This window comes from Scyliorhinus torazame, chromosome 1 (assembly GCF_047496885.1).
Source record: "Scyliorhinus torazame isolate Kashiwa2021f chromosome 1, sScyTor2.1, whole genome shotgun sequence".
Classification (NCBI taxonomy): domain Eukaryota; kingdom Metazoa; phylum Chordata; class Chondrichthyes; order Carcharhiniformes; family Scyliorhinidae; genus Scyliorhinus; species Scyliorhinus torazame.
Genome location: NC_092707.1, coordinates 394,953,489 through 394,979,517, shown reverse-complemented (window position 1 = coordinate 394,979,517; position 26,029 = coordinate 394,953,489). Strand labels below are relative to the sequence as shown.

Sequence of the window (26,029 nt, the reverse complement as noted above, 5' to 3'; positions counted from 1 at the left end):
GACGCCAAAGCGTGTAGTGAGGCAGTGGGGAAGGGAACACTGACAAAGGAGAGTACTTGCAGGCACAGAGAAGGGTTGAAGTGTGTATACTTCAACGCAAGAAGCATCAGGAATAAGGTGGTGAACTTAAGGCATGGATCGGTACTTGGGACTACGATGTGGTGGCCATCACGGAAACTTGGATAGAAGAGGGGCAGAAATGGTTGTTGGAGGTCCCTGGTTATAGATGTTTCAATAAGATTAGGGAGGGTGGTAAAAGAGGTGGGGGGGGGGGGGGTGGCATTGTTAATTAGAGATAGTATAACAGCTGCAGAATGGCAGTTCGAGGAGTATCTGCCTACTGTGGTAGTATGGGTTGAAGTCAGAAATAGGAAAGGAGCTGTCACCTTGTTAGGAGTTTTCTATAGGCCCCCCAATAGTAGCAGAGATGTGGAGGACAGATTGGGAAACAGATTTTGGAAAGGTGCAGAAGTCACAGGGTAGTAGTCATGGGTGACTTCAACGTCCCAAACATTGAGTGGAAACTCTTTAGATCAAATAGTTTGGATGGGGTGGTGTTTGTGCAGTGTGTCCAGGAAGCTTTTCTAACACAGTATGTAGATTGCCCAACCAGAGGGGAGGCCATATTGGATTTGGTACTTGGTAATGAACCAGGACAAGTGATAGATTTGTTAGTGGGGGAGCATTTTGGAGATAGTGACCACAATTCTGTGACTTTCACTTTAGTAATGGAGAGGGATAGGTGCGTGCAACAGGGCAAGGTTTACAATTGGGGGAAGGATAAATACGATGTTGTCAGACAAGAATTGAAGTGCATAAGTTGGGGCCATAGGCTGTCAGGGAAGGACACAAGTGAAATGTGGAACTTGTTCAAGGAACAGGTACTACGTGTCCTTGATATGTATGTCCCTGTCAGGCAGGGAAGAGATGGTCGAGTGAGGGAACCATGGTTGACAAGAGAGGCTGAATGTCTTGTTAAGAGGAAGAAGGAGACTTATGTAAGGCTGAGGAAACAAGGTTCAGACAGGGCGCTGGGGAGATACAAGATAGCCAGGAGGGAACTGAAGAAAGGGATTAGGAGAGCTAAGAGAAGGCATGAACAATCTTTGGCAGGTAGGATCAAGGAAAACCCCAAGGCCTTTTACACATGTGAGAAATATGAGAATGACTAGAGCGAGGGTAGGTCCGATCAAGGACAGTAGCGGGAGATTGTGTATTGAGTCTGAAGAGATTGGAGAGGTCTTGAACGAGTACTTTTCTTCAGTATTTACAAATGAGAGTGGCCATATTGTTGGAGAGGACAGCGTGAAACAGACTGGTAAGCACGAGGAAATACTTGAAAATGAAATGAAATGAAAAATGAAAATCGCTTATTGTCACAAGTAGGCTTCAATGAAGTTACTGTGAAAAGCCCCTAGTCGCCACATTCCGGCGCCTGTTCGGGGAGGCTAGTACGGGAATTGAACCGTGCTGCTGGCTTGCCTTGGTCTGCTTTAAAAGCCAGCGATTTAGCCCAGTGAGCTAAACCAGCCCCTTACTTGTCAGGAAGGAAGATGTGTTGGGCATTTTGAAAAACTTGAGGATAGACAAGTCCCCCGGGCCTGACGGGATATATCCAAGGATTCTATGGGAAGCAAAAGATGAAATTGCAGAGCCGTTGGCAATGATCTTTTCGTCCTCACTGTCAACAGGGGTGGTACCAGGAGATTGGAGAGTGGCGAATGTCGTGCCCCTGTTCAAAAAAAGGGAATAGGGATAACCCAGGGAATTACAGGCCAGTTAGTCTTACTTCGGTGGTAGGCAAAGTCATGGAAAGGGTACTGAAGGGTAGGATTTCTGAGCATCTGGAAAGACACTGCTTGATTAGGGATAGTCAGCACGGATTTGTGAGGGGTAGGTCTTGCCTTACAAGTCTTATTGAATTCTTTGAGGAGGTGACCAAGCATGTGGATGAAGGTAAAGCAGTGGATGTAGTGTACATGGATTTTAGTAAGGCATTTGATAAGGTTCCCCATGGTAGGCTTCTGCAGAAAGTAAGGAGGCATGGGATAGTGGGACATTTGGCCAGTTGGGTAACGAACTGGCTAACCGATAGAAGTCAGAGAGTGGTGGTGGATGGCAAATATTCAGCCTGGATCCCAGTTACCAGTGGTGTACCGCAGGGATCAATTCTGGGTCCCCTGCTGTTTGTGATTTTCATTAATGACTTGGATGAGGGAGTTGAAGGGTGGGTCAGTAAATTTGCAGACGATACGAAGATTGGTGGAGTTGTGGATAGTGAGGAGGGCTGTTGTCGGCTGCAAAGAGACATAGATAGGATGCAGAGCTGGGCTGAGAAGTGGCAGATGGAGTTTAACCATGAAAAGTGTGAGGTCCATTTTGGAAGGACAAATATGAATGCGGAATACGGGGTTAATGGTAGGATTCTTGGCAATGTGGAGGAGCAGAGAGATCTTGGGGTCAATGTTCATACATCTTTGAAAGTTGCCACTCAAGTGGATAGAACTGTGAAGAAGGCCTATGGTGTGCTAGCGTTCATTAACAGAGGGATTGAATTTCAGAGCTGTGAGGTGGTGATGCAGCTGTACAAAACCTTGATAAGGCCACATTTGGAGTACTGTGTACAGTTCTGGTCGCCTCATTTTAGGAAGGATGTGGAAGCTTTGGAAAAGGTGCAAAGGAGATTTACCAGGATGTTGCCTTTACATCATTAGGGATCTTCAAGCAGCTATTGGATAGGTACATGGATTACAGTAGAATGATGTAGTGTAGATAAATTTGTTCTTAAAAGCAGCACGGTAGCATTGTGGATAGCACAATTCCTTCACAGCTCCAGGGTCCCAGGTTTGATTCTGGCTTGGGTCACTGTCTGTGCGGAGTCTGCACATCCTCCCCGTGTGTGCGTGGGTTTCCTCCGGGTGCTCCGGTTTCCTCCCACAGTCCAAAGATGTGCAGGTTAGGTGGATTGGCCAGGCTAAATTGCCCATAGTGTCCAAAATTGCTCTTAGTGTTGCGTGGGGTTACTGGGTTATGGGGATAGGGTGGAGGTGTTGACCTTGGGTAGGGTGCTCTTTCCAAGAGCCGGTGCAGACTCGATGGGCCGAATGGCCTCCTTCTGCACTGTAAATTCTATGATTAATCTAGGACGAAGGTTCGGCACAACATCGTGGGCCGAAGGGCCTGTTCTGTGCTGTATTTTTCTATGTTCTATATGGAAGTTAACTGAAATGTTTTGCTTAACTCATTTTTTTTTTTTCAATTAAAGTTTTAATTTTCCTGCTTTGACTAACACCCAAGCATTGGAAATAAGGAAACACAGCTACTAAACTCAACTAAACTGTGGTCTATAATTTCTGCCATGTCAGTTTGATTTTTCTTTTTCTGAACTGTGGGTTGGCCCATGCTCTGCGGTTTGCTCTGCGGTTAAGTGATAGGCCCCGAGCCTGGGCCTCAATTTATCCCCACTCCACTGCTACCATTTGCTTTCTAGAACATAGAACATACAGTGCAAAAGGAGGCCATTTGGCCCATCGATCTGCACCGACCCACTTAAGCCCTATCCCCGTAACCCAATAACCCCTCCTAACCTTTTTGGTCACTAAGGGCAATTTATCATGGCCAATCCACCTAACCTGCACGTCTTTGGACTGTGGGAGGAAACCGGAGCACTCGGAGGAAACCCATGCAGACACGGGGAGAACGTGCAGACTCTGCACAGACAGTGACCCAGCAGGGAATCGAACCTGTGACCCTGGCGCTGTGAAGTCACAGTGCTAATCACTTGTGCTACCGTGCTGCCCTAATCACTTGCGCTACCGTGGTGCTGTCTCATGCTTCATCTCTCTCGGCAGGTAAGTGATAGGCCCCAAGCCTGGGCTTCAATTTGCCCTCTTCCACAGCTCCCAATTCCCCTCCAATCCATTCCAGCTCCTGATTCTGTCTGCAGGTAACTAATAGGCTTAGTTTATCCTCTCCCCACTGCTCCCGTGAATGGCTGTGACAACAGGCCTGGGCCTGTACAACCTTCTCTTTCATGGTGTACACTGGGACACTAGTGGGAGATATGTAGAACACGATGAGGAATAAGAAGATTTAAAAAATGATTTTTGTTTGAAATTTTAGGACAAGGCCTTTGTCAGATGGAAACAATCCATGGTCTACAAGTTTATTGAAGACTCCAACTTTACCTCTAACCTCAGTTTTTGCAAACGTTCCGGACCAAGGTATGAGTTTTTACCCTTACCTCTGTTAAATGTTTTACATTCCATGTGCAGTTTTAACTAGCTACTCCAAGCTGGTAAAGGAACCTTATGATCCTTGGATGTGACAGTGAGAAACCTTGCATATATATATAGCACTTTTCACCAGCAGCGGATGTCTCAAAGTGCTTTACAGCCAACCTTTGAAGTATAGCCACTGTTATAATGTAGGAAACCTGTGAGGGGCCTTGGGTGACTGTGGAATTTGCACGTTCTCCCAGTGTCTCTGTGGGTTTCCTCCGGGTGCTCCGGTTTCCCCTCACAGTCCAAATATGTGCGAGTTAGGTGGATTGGCCATGATAAATTGCCCGTTCATAGAGTCACAGCTTAGAAAAGACCCATTGAGTCTGCACTGACAATAACTACCCGTAATCTCGCACTAATCCCACTTCCCAGCACTTGTCCCGCATCCTTGAATGTGATGGCATTCCAAGTGCTTCATTCAAGTGCTTTTTTAAAGGTTGTGTTTTCCAGGCTCTGCTACCTTCCCAGGCAGTGCATTCCAGATGCTCACCACGCTGAGTCAATTTTCTTTTCGCAAATCTCCCAGCAGTCTCCTGCTTCTCACCCTAAAACTATGCCCCCTTGTGATTGACCCCTCAACCAAGGGGAATAGCTGCTTCCTATTTACCCTGTCCAAATCCCTCATGATCTTATACCTCAATCATATCCCCCCTCGGCCTTCTCTACTCTAAAGAAAACAATCCAAGTCTAACCAGTGTCTCCTTATAGCTCAGATGCTCCATATCAGGCAACAGCCTGGTGATTAACCTCTGTACCCCTCCAGTGCAATCACCACCTTCCTATAGTGAGGTGACCAGTACTCCAGCTGTGGCCTAACCAACCTTCTGTACATCTCCAACATAACCTCCTTGCTCTTATGTTCTATGCCATGACTCATAAAGGCAAGTGTCCCAAATGCCGCCTTAACTTAAAAATTAAATAAATTTAGAGTTCCCAATTCATTTTTTCCAATTAAGGGGCAATTTAGCATGACCAATCCACCTGCCCTGCACATCTTTGGGTTGTGGGGGCGAAACCCACGCAAACACGGGGAGAATGTGCAAACTCCACACGGACAGTGACCCAGAGCTGGGATCGAACCTGGGACCTCGGCACCGTGAGGCAGCATTGTTAACCACTGCGCCGCCCCAAATGCCTTCGTAACTACCCTATTCACCCGCTGTGCCACTTTCAGGGATCTGTGAACAGGTACCCCAAGATCCATCTGTTCCTCTGAGCTTCCTGATGTCCTGCCATTCATTACACACTCCCTTGTCCTATTTCTTCTTCCAAAGTGCATCACCTCGCACTTATCTGGGTTAAATACCATCTGCCAATGCTCTGCCCATCTGACCAACCCATCTATATCTTCCTGTCACCCATGACCCTCTTCTTCACTGTTCACCCTACCAATCTTGGTGTCGTCTGCAAACTTGCTTATCATTCCCCCCCACCCCCACATTCCCGTCTATATCATATATATTTACTATAAAAAACAAACAATAAGGAACTCAGCACTTTCCATATAGAACATAGAACCCTGTGGTACGCTGCTGGACACAGGCCTCTGGTTACTCAAACAGCCTTCTACCACTACCCTAGTGCAATTACTAAGCCAGTTTTGGATCCATCTCGCCAGGTTTCCAAGAATTCCATGTGCTCCAACCTTCTCAGTCAGTCTCCCATGTCAAAGGCTCTGTTAAAATCCCAAACTACATCAACTGCACTTCCTTTATCCACATACTCAGTCACTTTATCAAAAATTTATCAAATTTATTAGGCATGCCCTCCCTCTGACAAAGCCATGCTGACTGTCCCTAATTAACTCATGCCTTTGCAAATGGAAATTAATTGTCTCCTTCTGAAGTTTCTGCAGCTGTTTCCCTACCACTGACGCGAGACTCACCGGTCTGTAATTCCCTGGTTTCTCTCTACCACCCTTCTTGAAAAGGGGAACAACATTAGCTGCTCTCCAGTCCTCCGACACTTCTCCGGTGACAAATGAGGAATTAAAAACTTGCGACAGAGCCCCTGCAATTTCCTGCTTTGCCTCCCTCAGCAGCCTGGGAAGCAGTTCATCCAGGCCTGGGGATTTGTCTAGTTTTAAGCCCGTCAAAGCTCCAATACCTCCTCACTTCCTGCGTCAAACTGCTTAAGGTCCTCAGTCCCATCTCCTGAAGTCAGTACCTGTGTCGTCTTCCTCCTGAGTGAAGACCGATGAGAAGTATTCATTTAATACCCTAGCAAGAGGGCAGCACGGTGGCGCAGTGGGTTAGCCCCGCTGCCTCACGGCGCCGAGGTCCCAGGATCGATCTGGGTCACTGTCCGTGTGGAGTTTGCACATTCTCCCCGTGTTTGCGTGGGTTTCGCCCCCACAATCCAAAAGATGTGCAGGCTAGGTGGATTGGCCACGCTAAATTGCCCCTTAATTGGAAAAAATGAATTGGGTACTCTAAATTTATAGAAAAAAAAATGCCCCAGCAATATCCCACGGCTTCACACACAGATTTCCCACTCAGTCTCTAATGGGCCCTACTCTTTCCCTGGTTAACCTCTTCCCTTTGATGTATTTAGAGTTCTCCCTAATCTTATTCGCAAGTCCTTTTTCATGCTCTTCCAATTGCTTTCTTAGGTTCTCTGAACAGCACGGTAGCATAGTGGTTAGCGCAATTGCTTCACAGCTCTAGGGTCCCAGGTTCGATTCCCGGCTGGGTCACTGTCTGTGCGGAGTCTGCACATTCTCCCCGTGTGTGCGTGGGCTTCCTCCGGGTGCACCGGTTTCCTCCCACAGTCCAAAGATAGAATATAGAACATAGAAAAATACAGCACAGAACAGGCCCTTCGGCCCACGATGTTGTGCCGAACCTTTGTCCTAGATTATCATAGAATTTACAGTGCAGAATGAGGCCATGAGGCCCATCGAGTCTGCACCGGCTCTTGGAAAGAGCACCCTACCCAAGGTCAACACCTCCACCCTATCCCCATAACCCAGTAACCTCACCCAACACTAAGGGCAATTTGGCCAATCCACCTAACCTGCACATCTTTGGACTGTGGGAGGAAACCCACGCACACACTGGGAGGATGTGCAGACTCCGCACAGACAGTGACCCAAGCCGGAATCGAACCTGGGACCCTGGAGCTGTGAAGCAATTGTGCTATCCACAATGCTACCGTGCTGCCCTTAAGAACAAATTAATCTATACTATATCATTCTACCGTGATCCATGTACCTATCCAATAGCTGCTTGAAGGTCCCTAATATTTCCGACTCCACTACTTCCACAGGCAGTGCATTCCATGCCCCCACTACTCTCTGGGTAAAGAACCTACCTTTGACATCCCCCTCTATATCTTCCACCATTCACCTTAAATTTATGTCCCCTTGTAATGGTTTGTTCCACCTGGGGAAAAGGTCTCTGACTGTCTACTCTTATCTATTCCCCTGCTCATCTTATAAACCTCTATCAAGTCGCCCCTTATCCTTCTCCGTTCTAATGAGAAAAGGCCTAGCACCCTCAACCTTTCCTCGTAAGACCTACTCTCCATTCCAGGCAACATCCTGGTAAATATCCTTTGCACCTTTTCCAAAGCTTCCACATCCTTCCTAAAATGAGGCGACCAGAACTGTACACAGTACTCCAAATGTGGCCTTACCAAGGCTTTGTACAGATGCATAATCACCTCACGGCTCTTAAATTCAATCCCTCTGTTAATGAACGCTGGCACACCATAGGCCTTCTTCACAGCTCTAGCCACTTGAGTGGCAACTTGAAATGAATGAAATGAAATGAAATGAAAATCGCTTATTGTCACAAGTAGGCTTCAATGAAGTTACTGTGAAAAGCCCCTAGTCGCCACATTCCGGCGCCTGTTCGGGGAGGCTGGTACGGGAATTGAACCGTGCTGCTGGCCTGCCTTGGTCTGCTTTAAAAGCCAGTGATTTAGCCCAGTGTGCTAAACCAACTTTCAAAGATGTATGAACATAGACCCCAAGATCTCTCTGCTCCTCCACATTGCCAAGAACCCTACCGTTAACCCTGTATTCCGCATTCATATTTGTCCTTCCAAAATGGACAACCTCACACTTTTCAGGGTTAAACTCCATCTGCCACTTCTCAGCCCAGCTCTGCATCCTATCTATGTCTCATTGCAGCCGACAACAGCCCTCCTCACTATCCACAACTCCACCAATCTTCGTATCGTCTGCAAATGTACTGACCCACTCTTCAACTCCCTCATCCAAGTCATTGATGAAAATCACAAACAGCGGAGGACCCAGAACTGATCCCTGTGGTACGCCACTGGTAACTGGGATCCAGGCTGAATATTTGCCATCCACCACCACTCTCTGACTTCTATCGGTTGGCCAGTTTGTTATCCAACTGGCCAAATTCCCCACTAGCCCATGCCTCCTTACTTTCTGCATAAGCCTACCATGGGGAACCTTATCAAATGCCTTACTAAAATCCATGTACACTACATCCACTGCTTTACCTTCATCCACATGCTTGGTCACCTCCTCAAAGAATTCAATAAGACTTGTAAGGCAAGACCTACCCCTCACAAATCTGTGCTGACTATCCCTAATCAAGCAGTGTCTTTCCAGATGCTCAGAAAAGCAGGTTAGGTGGATTGGCCATGCTAAATTGCCCTTAGTGTTGGTTGAGTGGGGTTACTGGGTTATGGGGATAGGGTGGTGCGGGCTTGGGTAGGGTGCTCTTTCCAAGAGCCGGTGCAGACTCTATGGGCCGAATGGCCTCCTTCTGCACTGTAAATTCTATGATTCTCTTGAACTTCCTATATTCTTCTAGGGCCACAGTTGAATTTCCCCCTTTGGACTTGCTAAAAGCCTTTTGCTTTCTCCTTATCCAGTCCTGTATTGTCCCAGACATCCAGGGTTCCCTGAACTACTTGCTCTTACAGTTCCCCCTATAGGGAACATGTTGGACCTGCACTCTGCCATTTTCCTTTGTGAATGCCGTCCGCAGTAGATTTTCCCGCAATAAGCTGTTCCCAGTCAACTTTGGCCATATCCTGCCTTATTTTAGTAAAATCTGCCTACCCCAATCCAAAACCGTCTTTTGCAGGTCATCTTTTCCCTTGTCCATAAAAAACTTGAACCGTACAGTGTTGTGCTTGCAATCACTAAAATGCTCTCCCACTGTCAGTGAACATTTGTCTGGCTTAATCTGTCCAAAGATGTTTGCACGGTGGGCCGAATAAGCTCCTTCTGCACTGTAGGGATTCTGTGGAAATTGAAAACCAGAAGCTCCCATAAGCAGCCATGTGATATTGTCCAAATCTGTTGATTGAGGAACAAATATGAAGCACTGACTAACTCCCCTGCTCATCTTCAGAATAGTGTCATGAGATCTTTTACATCCCCCCCCATCCCGAGCAGGGAGATGGGACCTTGTTTTAAAATCCTATCCAAAAGGTGACACCTCCGAAAGTGCAACACTCCCTTAGTACTGCCTTGATTTTTGTGTTCAATCCTGGAGTGGGACGCAGAGGTGAGACTGCTATACCCGTGGGTGATACTTTGTGAATGAAAACTCATGAAGGAGGGAGGCAGGATGTTGCAGCAGTTTTCATTCATAGTTTGTGACGAGCCACTTGATTTCAGTTAGAGGCGATATGGTTGGCGTTGTGCTACTAGATTCAGGGGGGCTTCCTGCTCCTGTTTGTGAATATCTGAATGTTGAAACCCTCTGGTATCTCTTTCATCATATCCGAGCCTCGAGGGTGAGATCTCAAGCCAGGTTGTTTGATCAACATGGCCGAGGTCATTCAAAACAAAGCTCGGTCTTCTCCTCAGCTGACTTGTAAATGTCCATAGTCAGAACAGGCCGTCTGACCATCTTAGCCCAGGGACATTGAAACCAATTGTGCTCCTACAACAGCCTTGGCTATAATCAGCTAAGTCAGCACAGACTTAGCAATCCACTTCATGTGGTTTGTATGGCTGGATAAACCTTGGATGCAATTAGCTGCTAATGTTCACACACTACAGTGGACGTTTTAAGCTGAGAAAAGGAATGTTTAATTTTCATGGTACTTTGTGTTCCCTGGGAGGAAGCATAGATTCAGACCCATTGTCAGCCTCAAATTTGGGCAGTTCTCTCAAGAAAATGTTCCAAACGATCCCTGAGATCTGTATTATTTTTTTTAAATTATAAATTAATAAATTTAGAGTACACAATTGTTTTTTTTCCAATTAAGGGTCAATTTAGCGTGACCAATCCACCTACCCTGCGCATCTTTGGGTTTTGTGGTGAGACAGACACTGGGAGAATGTGCAAACTCCACATGGACAGTGACCTGGGGCCGAGATTCGAACCTGGGTCCTCAGCGCTGTGAGGCAGCAGTGCTAACCACTGCACCACCGTGCCGCCCAACCGTGATCTGCATTATGGAAGTCTTGTGTCCTGAGAACTGGAAGCTAATTGTTGATCCCTTTTGATCGTTAGCTTTAGTGTTGGGATGGTAAGAGGTGCTGACGGTGGTAGTGAATTGTCTAATTTTCTTATTTATAGGGAGCACATCTGAACAGACACGAGCAGCTGAAGATTATGAAAACCGACCAAAGCAGTCCAAATTACCTAGTCAGGTGTATATTGATCTACCTCTTCGTAAAGATCATCAGGGAGAGGGAGACGGTAGCAACGAAAGCCAGGAGGAGGTGACGCCCGTCAGTTCAGCCAACAGCACCCCGCAGGTCACTCCCACCAACAGCCTGAAACGATTAACGCAGAAGAAGAAGACTGATATGGTACTGTATGGGTGTGCTGTGCTCCTTGCGTCTGTGGCCTTGGGGTTTGATGTCCGAGAAGTGAATAAATCGCCGGTCTCGGAGGAAATTGAGGTCAAGGAGGAGAAGAAAAAAAGGGAGGGCCTCTTTCAGAGGACCAGCAGATTCCGTAGAAGCACAAGTCCTCCAAATAGGACAGTCTCCAGGAAGGAGGAGACAAACATTCCCTCACTGAACTCGCACGCCGTTAACCTCTTGTCGATGTCTTCCATATCCAAATGTAATTCCACAAGGTCCTTGCTCCGGTCAGACAGCGAGGATACGTCCGTTTGTAACATACCCCTCACTCCGGACGCTGTCACCCACAGACCAGCATTGTTGACTGACGATCCTTCAAACGGTTCTGTAAACGGGGTGCACAAGGATCTGGATGAGTCGACTTTGTCGGATATAGACGAGCCGGTTTTTATGAGTCTGAAGGAATCCAGTGCGGTGTCAGCAGAAGGAGCTACTAATCACAGTGTAACCCACCATGGCCAGCTGCCATCAGATGGAAACCCAGCCAGTAAGTTGTTTTTTTTATTTGTCAAAGACCCCAACCAAATGCCTTGCTCCAGGGCCACTCCCTTGGAAGGCTGCACCATGAGTGAGGCGATGTCGATTTGCACTTGGAATTCCCCACTCCGCACCTGATTTTTTTAATCTATTAATTCATGGGATGTACTGTTGGCTGGGCCAGCATTTGTTGCCTGAGGGTATTAAAGAGTCAACCACATCGCTGTAAGTCTGGAGTCACATGTAGGCCAGACCAAGTAAGGATGACCGATTTCCCTCCCTAAAGGACATTAGTGAACCAGATGGGTTTTTATAACAATCGACAATGGTTTCATCTTCAGACTTGTAATTCCACGTTGTTCTATTGAATTCAAATTTCACTATCTACCATGATGGGATTCGAACCCGGGTCCCCAGAGAATGACTCTGGGTCTCTGGATTGCTAGTCCAGAGACAATACCACTACACCACTGCCTCTTCTCCTCCTCCCCACCCACCCACCCACCCACCCACCCACCCACATGTAGGCCTCGTACCAACTGGCAGCCGGTGTATCCGTCCCACTGGAAGAAGCTCAAAATCTTCCCTATATGTGCTTCAATAGAGCTCTGTAACTTGGATAGATCATAGGTCATTAAATTTACAGTGCCAACGGAGGCCATTCGGCCCATCAAGTCTGCACCGGCCCTTGGAAAAAACATCCTACTTAAGCCCACACCCTCACCCTATCCCCGTAACCAAGTAACCCCACCTAATCTTTTGGACACTAAGGGTCAATTTAGCATGGCAAATCCACCTAACTTGCACATCTTTGGACTGTGGGAGGAAACCGGAGCACCCGGAGGAAACCCACGCAGACACGAGAAAGTGCAAACTCCACACAGTCACCTGAGGCTGGAATTGATCCCTGGTCCCTGGAGCTGTGAGGCAGCAATGCTAGCCACCGTGTCGCCCCATGGAATGTAACCTGAGATTAAAATTGTCAAGAGATGCACCTTTGCCTTCATTTGCTGGAGAACACAACAAGGGAAGGGAATAATATTGAATGAGTCGAAAGGTAGCAAGGCAGTGAATGGAAGCCAGAGAAATATGGAATAGCACATGAGTCACAAAGGGGAAGTGGGCACAAATATCCATGCATCATATTGAGTATCACTGCATTACATAAAAGGAGGCAGAGACACACTTTGGTGCTCTTAAATACTATCTTGATTATTGGGCCCTGAATTTTTAGATTTGTTCTATTTATTGGGCAGTATGATTTTTGTTTCTGGATATTATACACCAGGTTATGTTCCAGTCTGGTGTAGGGACAAAAATCAAATCGAAAATTTATTTGGATGCAGAATCATTTTTTCAAATGATTGTGAAACCATTATTTTTGCTTATATTTCCCGTAGCTAACGGAGTTTCTGACTCCAGTCCACGTAGAGACTCAGAGTTCCCACGCCTTCCAGATCCTAAAACCATGTATCCAGCGTCTGCAAGACGAAGAACCCCAAAAAGGGACGCTACACCCGAGAGACCAAAATCTGGGGACATGGTGTCTCGGCCTCGGCCTTCTTTGTCCCGAATCAGGACAGACCCGTGGCAACTTGTGTCTCAGTCGATCAGCCAAAACGAGTCCTCAGAAGGTTCAGGAGATGCCACGGTGCCGAGTTTGGACATACTTCCCACTACCGAGCGCCAATCTTGTTTGCCCTTTGGTGCCTGCTCTCTACTTGACATGGACATGGAAGGCCAAAGCCAGGATGGCACGGTCCCCCTCTGCAGAAGTGAATCCAAGCCTAGCACACCAAGTGGCTTTGAACTGGCGAGAGAGTTTATGTCTTAGCACCCACTGCCTTGGAGACTGGACCACGCGAACGTTCCCTTTTCTTAAAACTTGGGAGCAAAAATGTATGAATGCAATGAACCTTGTTTGGAGAAATAAATGTGAACAGAATGTAATTTCTTTTCTAGGCAATTGTGTGACACTTTTCTACGGTAGGCCCATGGAGTCACATCTGATTAGAACAGATGAAGAGCACCATCTCACGACTTTGTCCTCTTCATTGACACCCAGCCCTCTCATCCTGGATCCCAGCTGGATTTGACCTTGTGGTCACTGGTACAGAAGGACTGTCTATCCTGCACCTAGTTCTGGCTCTCAGATTTGGGAAAGGAAGTGCATTTTGTTGCTGGAAATTCGAGATCAATCTACTGCATGTGGAACTGGAGGAACAGTTTTGCATGTAGCCCTTGGTATATTGCACTTTGAATGTTTTGAACATAACAAAATTTTACCTGAGGTCATTTTTAAACTGCAAGTCTTGGGTTTTTTGGGTCATTTTCCTAAACAAAAAACTTGATTAATCTTTTATGCATTGCCTTTTACTGTGGTCCAAAAATGTTAACACTCTGCACTCAATTGGCTGGTATAAATTCTGTTCTCTTCTGGCTCTCCATCTTGATTTTTATTTCTCCCTGACAGAGATAGTATCTCTTTTTACTGTTATTCCACACAGTTACCCATTCAAATGCCAATGTTTGTGGTAGTCATTGTGCACACTCAATTTAAATGCTGTAGTTTTTATCACAAATGTACATGATCTGTGAACACTTAAAAGGCGGAGGAAACACCCATATTGCACAGGTTGCGAATGCCTTTTTAAAATGAATTGGCAATGCTCTCCTCCCCTCTTGCTCAGCCACAGAACCGAATAATGTCCCAGGTTTGTTTGCTGGTCTGTACGGAGTTAACTGATCCCAGTCAGAGTGACATTTGACTGTCGCACCCCTGGCTTTGCACATGTCACTCCATAGTGGACCTTTGCTATTAAGTGCAACCTTTGTGAGGATGGAAGTGGACCAGAAAGTCATGTCCTTGCATTGAAACAATCTGCCAACGCTGACTGATGGCTCACACGCACATTGTGACAATTTGGGTGTGGTAATCAAAGAGGTGTTAACTTGCATATAGAACTGCACTCCTCCCGTTGAGGGAGTTGACACTGTCAAGAAAGGATGAGCGACGACGGGCAAATAAAAGCTGTAACTTGCACTGTGTAAACCAACAAAAGGGATTCTGTGTAAAGTTTAGTTGCAATAATGCATATATTTTATAATACATACGCTTGAGCGTTAACTGGAACAAAATCTACTGCACACAAAAGGAACCTAAATACTGAGACATTGCTACTTAGATCCCTGACGTTTAACCTGGAATAATTTCTGAGAACTATTAACTATTTCTGAAGAGGTTTAAGAGGGCTATTTTTAAATTTATAATGACCGGGATCAATGGCTCACTGTTTTTAGAAGTTAAAGTTCAGAACATTGTAGCCAAGATTATGTACATTAATTATAGGGTCATAAAAAAACTCCACACCCAAGGAATTTTTAAATTTCTCTTTCACCTTTTGAAAACCACAGTAAAAGCCACTGAAACGCTGGAATTAGTTAATATTCAGCTGTATTTAGGACACTTCCTCAGTTTTGGTGAGGGGTGGGATCAGTGGCTGTGAAAGCTTTTGTGTAGTGTGATCAGTTCACCTTTGGTTTACATACATCTGCCGCCTTACTACCCTAACCAATTCTGTCTCGGCTGTAATGGTCCAACGAAGCAGACTGAACTTGGAAAGCAAAACACAATAGCACACGTAAAATATTCTGCTGCTAGTTCTCAACATATGTGACGAGCCTCCTTGAAAAATGAGTTTGTGTGTAAAATGTAGTCTGTATGCTGAAGATGTCATTTTACAGCTCTGCCGACCAGTTTGAACACTTCTTTCACAGCTTCTTGCGCCAGCAACCATAGATTTGACTGACTGTATGTAATTTGTTCCGACTTGTAATCCAATGCTCTCCAGATGCCTCCCAGAATCCAGTTTGCCTTATTGTCGCTTAACCCGAACTAGATGCTTCAGGTTACAATCAACTGCCGTTCCCCCAAGTCCTTTTTTTAAAAGCAGTAATTCCTCAAAGTTCTATGGTTTATATGGTGATGTGAAATGATAATTCAAACAAAATTGTCCCATTAACACATCTTGAAGATATTTCTACCGTCTCCCGGTAAATGGTTAACTTGCACAACCAGGAGCTGAGCTATAGGTATAAATTATGACATTCCACAGTATCAAACAAAAACCAATCCTTAGTTTTCAGTATTAACTGTAGCTAAGCTCTGGATTTTGTTACGTTAGATCGCTTCTTAGTCTGAAATGCGTAAAATCGTCAATGTTTGTGGGGCTTTCTCTCTCTTTCCCCCCCCCCCCCCCCCCATCATGTACTAATGTGTCTTTTATTGGTGGGATTTATGCTGAACCTGGTAAGCTGATAGACATTTTTCATCACAGCAATACAGTCAGTAAAGCCAGATAAATTTGCTGATCCAGCTTAATTTTCTTTAGCCGCCTTTTACAGCTCTAGATATGCTGAGTTGATTAATTCTGCCAACTTGCTTTAGACTCTATTTGGTGCCAAGGTTCTAGACTGCATGCAGTTCTAAGCACCATCAGAAAGAAATATTTTCTTCCCACTCGCACCCCGCTAACCCCCCTTTCTCCCAGATTGTTTTGGTGAGTAATTGGTTTTCTTTTTATTTCGGCTGCCGTGCATGGGGTTCATTTCTATTTACACTCCAGTAAAAAAGCATTTTAGGCTGTTGTGGAGGTATGTGGCCAGCCAATTGAATATTTCCAACATATGTTACAGCAGTGGGATTTGAGTTCCTCCTGTTTGAAATGGGTCATAAAAGGTTATAGTTGCCCACAAGTTAAATGACAAAAGGAACCCAACATGAGCACCTTGTACCTCTGCTGATTGTGCCCATCTTTGCAGCAATCTGCTGTTGTATCCTTTTTTGTACACATGCCAGTGGCCAGTAATAATCAGGGAAAAGAAAGAGGATCCAGTGGTGATTACGTTTCTACGATGAATTAATTTTCAATCACGCGATTTGTCATTTTCTTGCTTAAAAGTCCAATAAGTACAGAACTTTAATTTCGAAAGTGGAACATTGACATGTAATCCAACTGATACAACTTGCCAGTGTTATTGTGCATTTTAAAATTAGCTAAGCTTTTTAAATAACTGGTTCTTGGAGTATTGTCGTCTTTTACCTCTGTTCAAATACAATCTTAGTTTATTTTTAAAAACATTAATTACTGTACATTCAGAGACTGATTCTGATTCTTGCTTACTTGAATCATACAATTTATTTGTTCTATGATTTTTCAGTAAAATAAGGAAGCTATTTGTACCACTATGTAAATCATCTGTCAAAGGTCTTTTCACTTGAAGATGCTGCTTTATATATTTGTTTAGTTGTATTTTTACTGCAGTTTGAGACTTTGAATAATATTTATGTAAAATCCTAGGTATTAAATAAGAACTTGTTTTATATTTTGCCAAGCGGGCTTGGTCCATGCTGAATCCCAACAAACGCTAGCGGGAGTCCTTTTTGAGAAGCACAGCATCAGAGTACGTGTATAGCCCATGTTGCTTCCCTCTTCTAAACCTCTTGTTCGGATATAAAAGCTCTTTTTAAATTAAAAAAAAATCATTGTCGCTTTCGTAATTGTATTGACGGAACAAAACATTGCAGAAAAGCATTCCATTGGATGGTTTAACAAGTCTTGATCACTGGTTTGTGCCACTGTTTACTTTGGGTGAAGTCAAACCTCTTTTTATTTACTTGTAACGTAGGCTATCAACGATAGGAACACGGGAACGAGGAGTGGGCCATTCTGTCCCTCAAGCCTTTTCCACCATTTAGTTAAGATAATTACTGATTATACCTCAAAACATCACCTTGAAAATCCATATAAAATATTCAAAAATTGGTCCATTTCAGTCGTGTCTTGATCTCTCTTCCGTCCCCCGTCATCCCTGTATCCAAAGCCTTATGAGAGAGGCTGTTCCATATTCACACTACCCTTTGGGTGAAATGGTGCTCTGAATCACATAGCTCTAATTTTAACATTCAATGGGGAAACACCGAGGTTAAAATCATTGAATGTTAATTCTTTGAATCTTGCATAATGTAAACTACACAAACAGATTTGTGCCATCCGTTATAAATTTTCTTCCGTGGTAAGGAAGAAATATTAAAGGAAGTATTATTTTTGCTTCAGTGAACTGATTTCAATCGTCGAATGCAGTTTGCTTTTTATTTAAGTCCATTGTGGAATTTCCCAGCAGTGTGTGATATCTTGTGTTCATATTATCGGGCTTGGCTATCACATGCTCTGTTTAATTAGTCTAAAATCTATTTTGAAAGCTCAGGTATGCAAGATACTAGAGGGCACTTAGTACCCATGGAGCTCATTCAGAAGAGTCCATGCCCACATGAGACTACTTTGACATTACATTAGCCCAGTCATCCTCAATTTAAAATCCGCCTAAGTCCTTGTTCTGTATTTAAGTATGATTAGTAATTGATGCCCGAGGTATGCGAATTCAGGAAGGCTTTAGTGTGGCCACTGGCCAGTAATGTTTTGGCCAACAGCAGAACAGATCTCCCAGAGTGTCCTGCTGGTTTAGCTCAGTGGGCTAAACAGCTGGTTTGTAATGCAGAACAAGGCCAGCAGCGCGGGTTCAATTCCCGTACCAGCTTACCCGAACGGGTGCCGGAATGTGGTGACTAGGGGCTTTAAGTAACTTACTTGTGACAATAAAAGATTATTATGCTTCCAGTCAGTGAAAACTCAATTGGATTACAATGTCCCTTTGTGTCTTGAAGTTGCTCTTCATTTGCAGATACTGGATAGAACACATCTAACTCCAGCATAATCTGTTGTAGAAATTAGACTTCTGTTTCCCCATTCCCATCCCATCAGACTATGTCAAGGAGTAATTCTTCATTTTAGAAACCATCTTACTCTACATTGGAACATTAACATAAAAGCAATTAATATGAGAACTTGGCTAGCTGTTAAGTCTAAAGTCAGCTTGTTTTATAGAATGAATTATGTTTGAATGCATCGGTTTACAACATATCAGACAAATTGAAGATAGTTATTGCTGGAAGAGGCATCATGCTAATGTATTGGGATTTTTTTTGAAACCTATCAATGTTTACATTGGTGTCGGAGTTGGAAGCGAGGCAGTCCAGTAACTATGGTTTTCCTATTTTGAATTGGATGTATTGATTTTCAATCATATCCTATGTCCTGATTGATTGTGCTGGAGAAGTTAGAAGATTAACCACAAGTTTTGTTCAAATTACCAAAATAATTTTGCAAGCTATTCTGGGTGTTACTCCTCCCTGATGCTGGGCTGGTGTGAAAGGTTGATGTATGACTACATGTTTCTGTGCCTTAAACTGCTATTTTGAATTAAAGGCAGTGGGTTGGAACCAAAAGCCCACTAATGTTTTCAATCTTGAAAAGGATACTGTATTGGGTGAAGCTTTGCTTATCGCATGTTACCGCTCTAGGTAATAGACCAAATGGTAGAATGTACTATTGTATTGAAGGACTCTATTCTGCTGCCATATTACTGTGCGAGTATGTTGATTGACTTCCTGTAAAAAGTTAATCTGCACATTGACAAAAATTTAAACTGCAAAATATTTGGATTGAACAGCCCATTACATTTGTATTGTAAGTCACTTGTTGGATTTCTGCAATACAACACATACATAGCTGCATACACCTGTGGTCAAGGTGTCCATGTGTGTTTTGCCTTAAAGGAAACATCATTTAAACAATGACTGAAGTATTCCTTTTTCACGTAGATTGTGTAAACTGAATAGTTGGTGCAGATGGGATGGATGTAATGACCGTATGCTCTGCTTGTCAGTTTTACTTGTATCACAGGTGCTGTTTGGAATAGTATTAACACTGTTACAGTACAAATCTACAATGGGATATGTATACTACTGAATATTTTCTTTAGCTACAAATTGTCTTTGTATTTCAAGTTGTAGTTGGCACCCATGCTACTGTTGAGGAAAATCACTGCATCACTTTCTGCAAAAGGATATTTGTATGAGATAATAGTGCTGTAAAGAGAATGTTGGCACTTTTTGGCCAACACAAGAAAGAAGCACATCAGTTTTAATAAAACACTTTTTCAGTAATGTTTTGTGCTGTGTTCTAATTGCTCAAGTAAGTGGGAAACAAACATGGGGCAAGACTAATTAATTTGTTCCACTGTTTAAAATATGGTGGGTGAATACTCTTGGGGGGGGCCTGTAAACCTTTGGGTACAATTGTTGCTTTAGAAAATATCCATGTTTAGGGCAGCAGGGTGGCACAGGGGCTTGCACTGCTGCCTATGGCACTGAGGACCCAGGCTCGAATCCCGGCCCTGGATCACTCCCCGTGTGCATGGATTTCAGCCCCACACCCGAAGATGTGCAGGTTAAGTGAATTGTCCCCCAATTGGAAAAAAGTAATTGGGTACTCCAAATGTGTTTTTTTAAAATAAAAAAAAAGTGAATGCTTGGATGATATCAGGACAGCATGGTGGCAGTGGTGAGCACTGAAGGACCTGGGTTCAACCCCAGCCCATTCTGTGTGGTGTTTGTATGTGCAGTGTAGATGGATTGGCTATGCTAAATTGTACCTTAATTTGGTACTTATGATTGCCAGCTGCAAACTATTGTAACATGTAGTGATGAGAACATTCCTTTATGAAGTTCTTCTACCTTTCCACCAATGTGGACTATAAATAATACCCCTCCACTGAAAGATCCTCGCCCTTTCAGGTGTTTTAATCATCTTTGCATAGCGATGTAACTGTCAAACTGTGGCTGCTGCAATATTAAGAGTACTACATAAAAAAGGTATAGGCCCCTATAGGTCATAGCAGGCATAATGGGATGAACAAGACTTGGCTAAAAGCAGTTTGTATTAACTGGAGCTGAGTATGGGGACAACTGTTCAATGCATCATGTGGCACGGTCAACAAACATGGGTAAGAACTTCCTAAAATATATTGTGTAGGAAATTTAATATACACGATCTGATTTTTCCTGCTTTGCGGAATCTGGTTGAACAATTCTTGGAAAACTAAACTTTCATGAAGTCCCAGCCTTTTATTGCAGTGCAGATTTTTTAAATACAAGACTATTTAAAACAATAAAAGAACATTTATAGTCAATGACGATTGAGTCACCTACTTTAAACCTTTATCCCATCTGGTGCCATTCACACCAACTCCCACACAAAAGATAAACAAATAGTACAGATTAAGGCACCCTTGTAGTAATTGTTGGCCTAACCAAATGAATGTGATTGTATGCAAATTTAAGGACATGAAATACATGGGGCTTCCCCTACTTGCTTTGTCATCCTGAAGGCACAGACCTGAAACAAACAAGACAGCTAGTCCTCACGAAAGCTAGAGTAACATGTTGAGGAGGCAAATATTTCTGCACCAGTGAATTTGTTTTATATCATAATTTGCATTGAACAGAAGATTGCACACTGAACTAGTACCTCAACTCTGGAATAGTGCACTATCTTCTGTACACTGCATTTTGTTCCATTGCCCAGTTCCCAATCACCATCCTGGCTGGAATTTGCATTATTTTTTTTATAAAAAGCATTTCTTTGTTGCTGGGTTAATATTTACATCACCAAGATTAGTGGTTCAAGCATGACTCCCCCTTTTCTGAAGTGGGCAATTAGGACCATATTAATCCAATTTGAAAGGCATCCCCGTTTGAAGTACTACATTGTCATTTCACCTCTTGCACAAATCATTCCAGCTAAACTCAAATCCACCATGTACATATATAGATAAATAAGCTCAATTTATTTTGTAAACTCTTTGCTATTGGATTGGCTTGGGTTGCATGGAGGTATTTTGAGCATGGGTGGGGTGGGGAAGAAACTGCCACCAGTAAAGCAGTGAAGGTGCACTGGCTCAACGGCAATTGTTCTTTGTACCATACACTAAAGTGCTATAAATAAATCCAATATCAGCAGGTGTTATCAGTCAGAACTAGAAAACTTAGAACAGATTTCTTTCCACAAGGGCATTTCACCATCACCAGTGGACCAACCAGGACTAGTGATTTTTAAAAAACAAAAACTTGCTTTATAGAATTCAAGACTCCCACCTCCATTAGATTCCCATTGCTCAAATGGGCTCTTGGTGTAAGCAAGGCATTAAAAATGGCCATTGCTTGAACAAAATAAAGTGGGACAGGAGAGTCATATCTCCACCATCTCCACCAAATAGCCCATTCATATCCCTTGCTGGCAGCCTGTCTTCGAGCAAAGCATCAGGATCGACTTTGTACAGTCATTTCACAAGTTCTATTTTCTGTACTGCTGCAGTAAATGCTCCACCAGAGGAAAAAGTTTTTGCTTTCAAACCAGGCAACAGAGTGCACAAAAGTGTAGTACCAACAGAAATGTGTGTGTCTTAATGTTCCCACCATGGAATTCATTGCACTGGATCAGCTTGCACCAAACATCTCCTGGGACGCATAAGAGATGTACAGGAAGCCATCGGAATCCTGGAATTCTTGGTCCAATTCAGCAATGGTAGCATACATATTTGAGAGACTTTTGTTCCTCACCACAAGATAAAAGGCTTGATTAGGTGTTAGAGCCAATCGGTTCCTAAGGAAAGGGCAAATGCATTAATAAAACCTCATGTACCAAGTGAAGAAAATCCCAATCCATAGAGAACAGTGCAGAAGGAGGCCATTCAGCCCATCAGGTCCGCACCAACCCACTTAAGCCCTCACTGCCACCCTATCCTTGTAACCCAATAACCCCTCCCAACTTTTTTTTTTGGTCACCAAGGGCAATTTATCATGGCCAATCCACCTAACCTGCAAGTCTTTGGACTATGGGAGGAAACCCACACATATCCAGGGAGAACATGCAGACTCCGCACAGACAGTGACCCAGCGGGGAATCGAACCTGGGACCCTGGTGCTGTGAAGCCACAATGCTATCCACTTGTGCTACCGTGCTGCCAGTGGAATACAGGCATGAAAAGTGGACCCAAGTAGTAGAGTGGCTCATTTTTTGTTAATTCAGGCAACAGGTTTATGCTCCTCACTACCATCTAACCATATCAACATATACTTCTAGATATCCATGTCATTCACCTCATGGCTACAAGTTTCACATTGGGAGTACTCTGCAGAAGGACTATCCAAATTCCCTAGTGGCCACAAGTTATTGAAGTCCCAACCCCTGAAATGCTTTGACAAAGGGTCATCTGGACTTGAAACGTTAGCTCTTCCCTCTCCCTACAGATGCTGCCAGACCTGCTGAGATTTTCCATCATTTTCTCTTTGGTTTCAGATTCCAGCATCTGCAATAATTTGCTTTTATCCCTTAAACTATTCTCCCATCTGCTTTAATCACCCCTAAAGCCTACTCCCAATCTCAGAGCCCATGCTTGTTCAAATTATGCCTGATGGGGTGTGACATCTCATCCTTTTAATTTAGTGCCACAGCTGTTGTTCACACCAATCCCAATCAGGGAGGCAGAAAGGATACCAAATTTAACAGCCACAGTAAAGTCAATCCAGGAAATGACTCCAGTAAAAAAAAAATGCAGATGACCATTTGAATTAGTTGGAGATTTTATAGGGGCTGTGCACAAAACAGGAACTAATTCCCAAATGGCCATTTTGCACCATTTCACAAATAATTTGTGTACAAGACCAGACTGTTTGCAAGAGAATTTGCTACCAACAACTCTGAACACAAGTTGATGTGGGTTTAGGACTGGATTCTAAATACTATTCCTGACTAGGTCAATGATACCTGATGATGGTAATGAAATGGCTCACGATTACATCTTGAGGAACCAGGTATTTGGTTTTATCCAGTGATTTCAAATGCCTCTCGCCATGGTAACGTTCCACAATCACCTACAGAAAACAGCAAGTGTCTTTCTCAGCAGAGAGAGGGAAAAGAGACAGAATCTGACATCAACAGGACAACTCTTACCGGTATTTTCTGGGGGTATTTGGAACGAATGAAGGTAGATTCCTCTTTCCTTGCAGCTATTTAAAATAGAAGGATTGGAAAACAATTGGTCAAGTTCCCGAGCTCCACAAATAAAAATCAAAAAACTTTTTTTTTAAAAAATATGTCAGCACAGGTAGATTTACCAAAGGTCTTTCTGTGTTTGAAGCGTTGAGCTCCGTGAGTTCGGTGTACTACAGCCATACCCCGCATTCCTGCTTTTCCGACCTACCCAGCCGGCCGGCGCTTTTGTTTCGATTGCACTTGATTTCCTGGGGGGGCGGGAAGGAGGTGGAACCCGGCCTGGATTATCCCGTTTACCTGGACTGGCTGGGCAGCGACATTATATGCCTTGTAATCCTGCTCCCTGTCTGCGTGGCCCAATATTTATTGATTTGTTTTCGCCCCAGTTTCCCTCCACTTATAATAATCCTAATCATCATAGCAACGTGTAAAAACACGTGAAAGAATGAGTGCCAATGTGGACCTTTGACTCTTAATTAATTGGCAATTAGGATGACTGTTGCAGGCAATTCAGCAAAAGTGCAGATAAAAGGCAGATAAATCAAACAAAGAAAAACGTAACTAATGGCAATATTATTCCCCGTGTCTACAATGTATCCCAATCATTTTCTGCTGCGCGAAATTTGCAACAAACAAAGCGAGACTATAAATTAATTTTTAAATTGGGGCTCCCCTGATGGCCTGTTGGATAAAGACACTGCTTGATGCAAAATTAATGCAACACTGAGGGGTCCTTGAGAAGGTGCAGAGGAGATTTACCAGAACTGGCCCAGGGATGAGGGATTTTAGCTGCAAAATTAGGGTTGGAGAAACCGGGGTTGGCCTCCTTGGAGGAGCAGATTGAGAGGAGTTTTGATAGAGGTGTACAAGATTATTACGGGTCTGGAGAAGCCCCCCCCGCCAAAAAAAATGTTCCATCAGCTGATGATACAAGCATTGGGGGACATAGATTAAAGTTTTTGGCAAGAGATATTGGGGGAGGGGAGGTTAGAGGAAGATTTTTTTTAATGCAGAGATTGGTAATGACCTGGAAGTTGCTGCCTACGAGGTTGGTCGAAGCAAAGGTGACCAAGATTTCAAAAGGAAATTGGCTGGGCTCGTAAGGAAATCAACTTGCAGGATCAATGGGGTTAAAATGGGGGTTTGCTCTCCAGTGAGATGACAGGGACTCAATGGGCTGAATGGCCTCCTGCAATGACTCTAGGATTTGACACTAAATTACAATCCGTCTGGCAAATGGTGGTGTTTATAGTTCACCGTGTCGCTGTGGCAACGAGCACTTTACATGCATGTTGTAGTCCAGAGCTATGGATAGTGATGGTAGAGGCTCCAACTTTCTTTCCATCACATGGCAGGCCGCCTACACATCTGATGCGCTGTCTGGGGTCACACCTGGAAGGTACGCCACATTAAATTATGAATTTAGATTCCAGTTAAGTTGGCACGGGTGCAGCACATGGGTTAGACGTAAGGATCAGGGCACAATAATGTATGTAGTCCCTATCAAACATCTTTTCACCAACATTCCAACCGGACTCCAGCCTCTGTCTGAAGGGTGGGTGTGAGGGCTGGGTGTAGAGAGGGTGGTGGCAGGGTGGGGGGGGGGGCATGGGTGGTTGGGAGTGTGGGTGTTGGAGGATGGCATGGGGCAGGGCACTCAGGGAAATTGGACGTTCCACCTGGGGTCACCTCAGAGGTGGCAGGGAACAGGACCAGAAGTGTGAGGGCACCCGGTAGGACAGTTTACCCAGTGAGTGACCCATTACCGCTCGCCATCTCCATAATCACCCCCCCCACCCCCCAAAAGACTATATGAGCCGTGACATGGAATGGTCAGCACACATATAGGGGTCACCCGGGCGACAGGGGAATGTGATCCTGAAGGCAGGAGTCAGACTTTGTCAAACGATGGGGAGCACCAGAGCTCATCTCACAGCGAGTCGTCATCATTCTCTGTCCCGGGGATAAGACCTGCTGATGCTGCCAACTCTGCGCCAACTACCAGTAGAAATGCTGGTGGGACCCTCAGAGAGGGAGGGGGAGCTGGGGTGGTGGGATGGAGTGAAGGGAGGAGGGTCAGAGGAGGATGTGAGCGGCTATGGAGAAGGGGCACCACTTGGAAGGGGGTGGTGGTAGAGAGAGTATGGAGAGGTGGGACAGGGTGGCAGAGCTGCCGGTGGCCATGCCTCCTACTCTGAGAACCTGGAGGTGATGAGGTTGCCCGTGTGCAGCAGCCCTGGAGCACACGTTGGGAGGCTTGTCCTGCCAGCCCGGTCTCCATGCCCTGTCCTTCCCGACCATCCTCCTGCTCAGATGAGGCCTGCTGTTCTCCCTCCTCCTCCAGCATGTCCCCCCTCTACTGCGCGATGTTGTTTAGGACACAGCAGGCCACTGCAATATAGACTCATTTGACGCTATATTGGAAAGCCCCACCAGAGCGGTCCAGGCATCGGAAGCACAGCTTTGGGACATTGATGCACCGCTCAATGATGCTCCTGGTTGTT

The 26,029-nt window shown here is 44.6% G+C and overlaps 2 protein-coding genes across 5 annotated transcripts in view; one reads left to right on the top strand and one right to left on the bottom strand.

The window, feature by feature from the left end:
- The window catches only part of LOC140427690 (mitogen-activated protein kinase kinase kinase 21-like), a 126,070-nt gene extending 106,434 nt beyond the window's left edge, over positions 1–19,636 (top strand). For 3 of the 4 annotated variants that reach the window (XM_072513193.1, XM_072513212.1, XM_072513221.1), the window contains 3 exons: positions 4,123–4,223; positions 10,802–11,581; positions 12,972–19,636. In XM_072513193.1, the coding sequence (XP_072369294.1) occupies positions 4,123–4,223; positions 10,802–11,581; positions 12,972–13,405 (1,315 nt within the window). In that variant the 3' untranslated portion in view covers positions 13,406–19,636. The remainder of the gene's footprint in view (positions 1–4,122; positions 4,224–10,801; positions 11,582–12,971) is intronic. The other variant, XM_072513203.1, reaches the window with a different exon arrangement.
- Positions 19,637–20,569: 933 nt separating this feature from the next.
- Positions 20,570–24,480, bottom strand: LOC140427707 (microtubule-associated protein 1 light chain 3 gamma-like). Its single transcript, XM_072513234.1, has 4 exons — positions 23,648–24,480; positions 23,484–23,539; positions 23,298–23,404; positions 20,570–22,133 (listed from the first exon to the last, which is right to left on the bottom strand). Exons 1-4 carry the CDS (start codon positions 23,712–23,714, stop codon positions 21,968–21,970), a joined length of 396 nt encoding a protein of 131 aa, XP_072369335.1. The 5' UTR covers positions 23,715–24,480; the 3' UTR covers positions 20,570–21,967.
- Positions 24,481–26,029: the final 1,549 nt, after the last annotated feature.

Excerpts from the sequence above, each read along its gene's own strand:
- LOC140427707 (XM_072513234.1), bottom strand. The coding sequence starts at position 23,714 with ATGCGGGGTATGGCTGTAGTACACCGAACTCACGGAGCTCAACGCTTC. Across the intron at positions 23,540-23,647 it reads CAAACACAGAAAGACCTTTG|CTGCAAGGAAAGAGGAATCT; the intron begins GTAAATCTACCT and ends TATTTTAAATAG. Across the intron at positions 22,134-23,297 it reads CATTTCATTACCATCATCAG|GAACCGATTGGCTCTAACAC; the intron begins GTATCATTGACC and ends CCCTTTCCTTAG.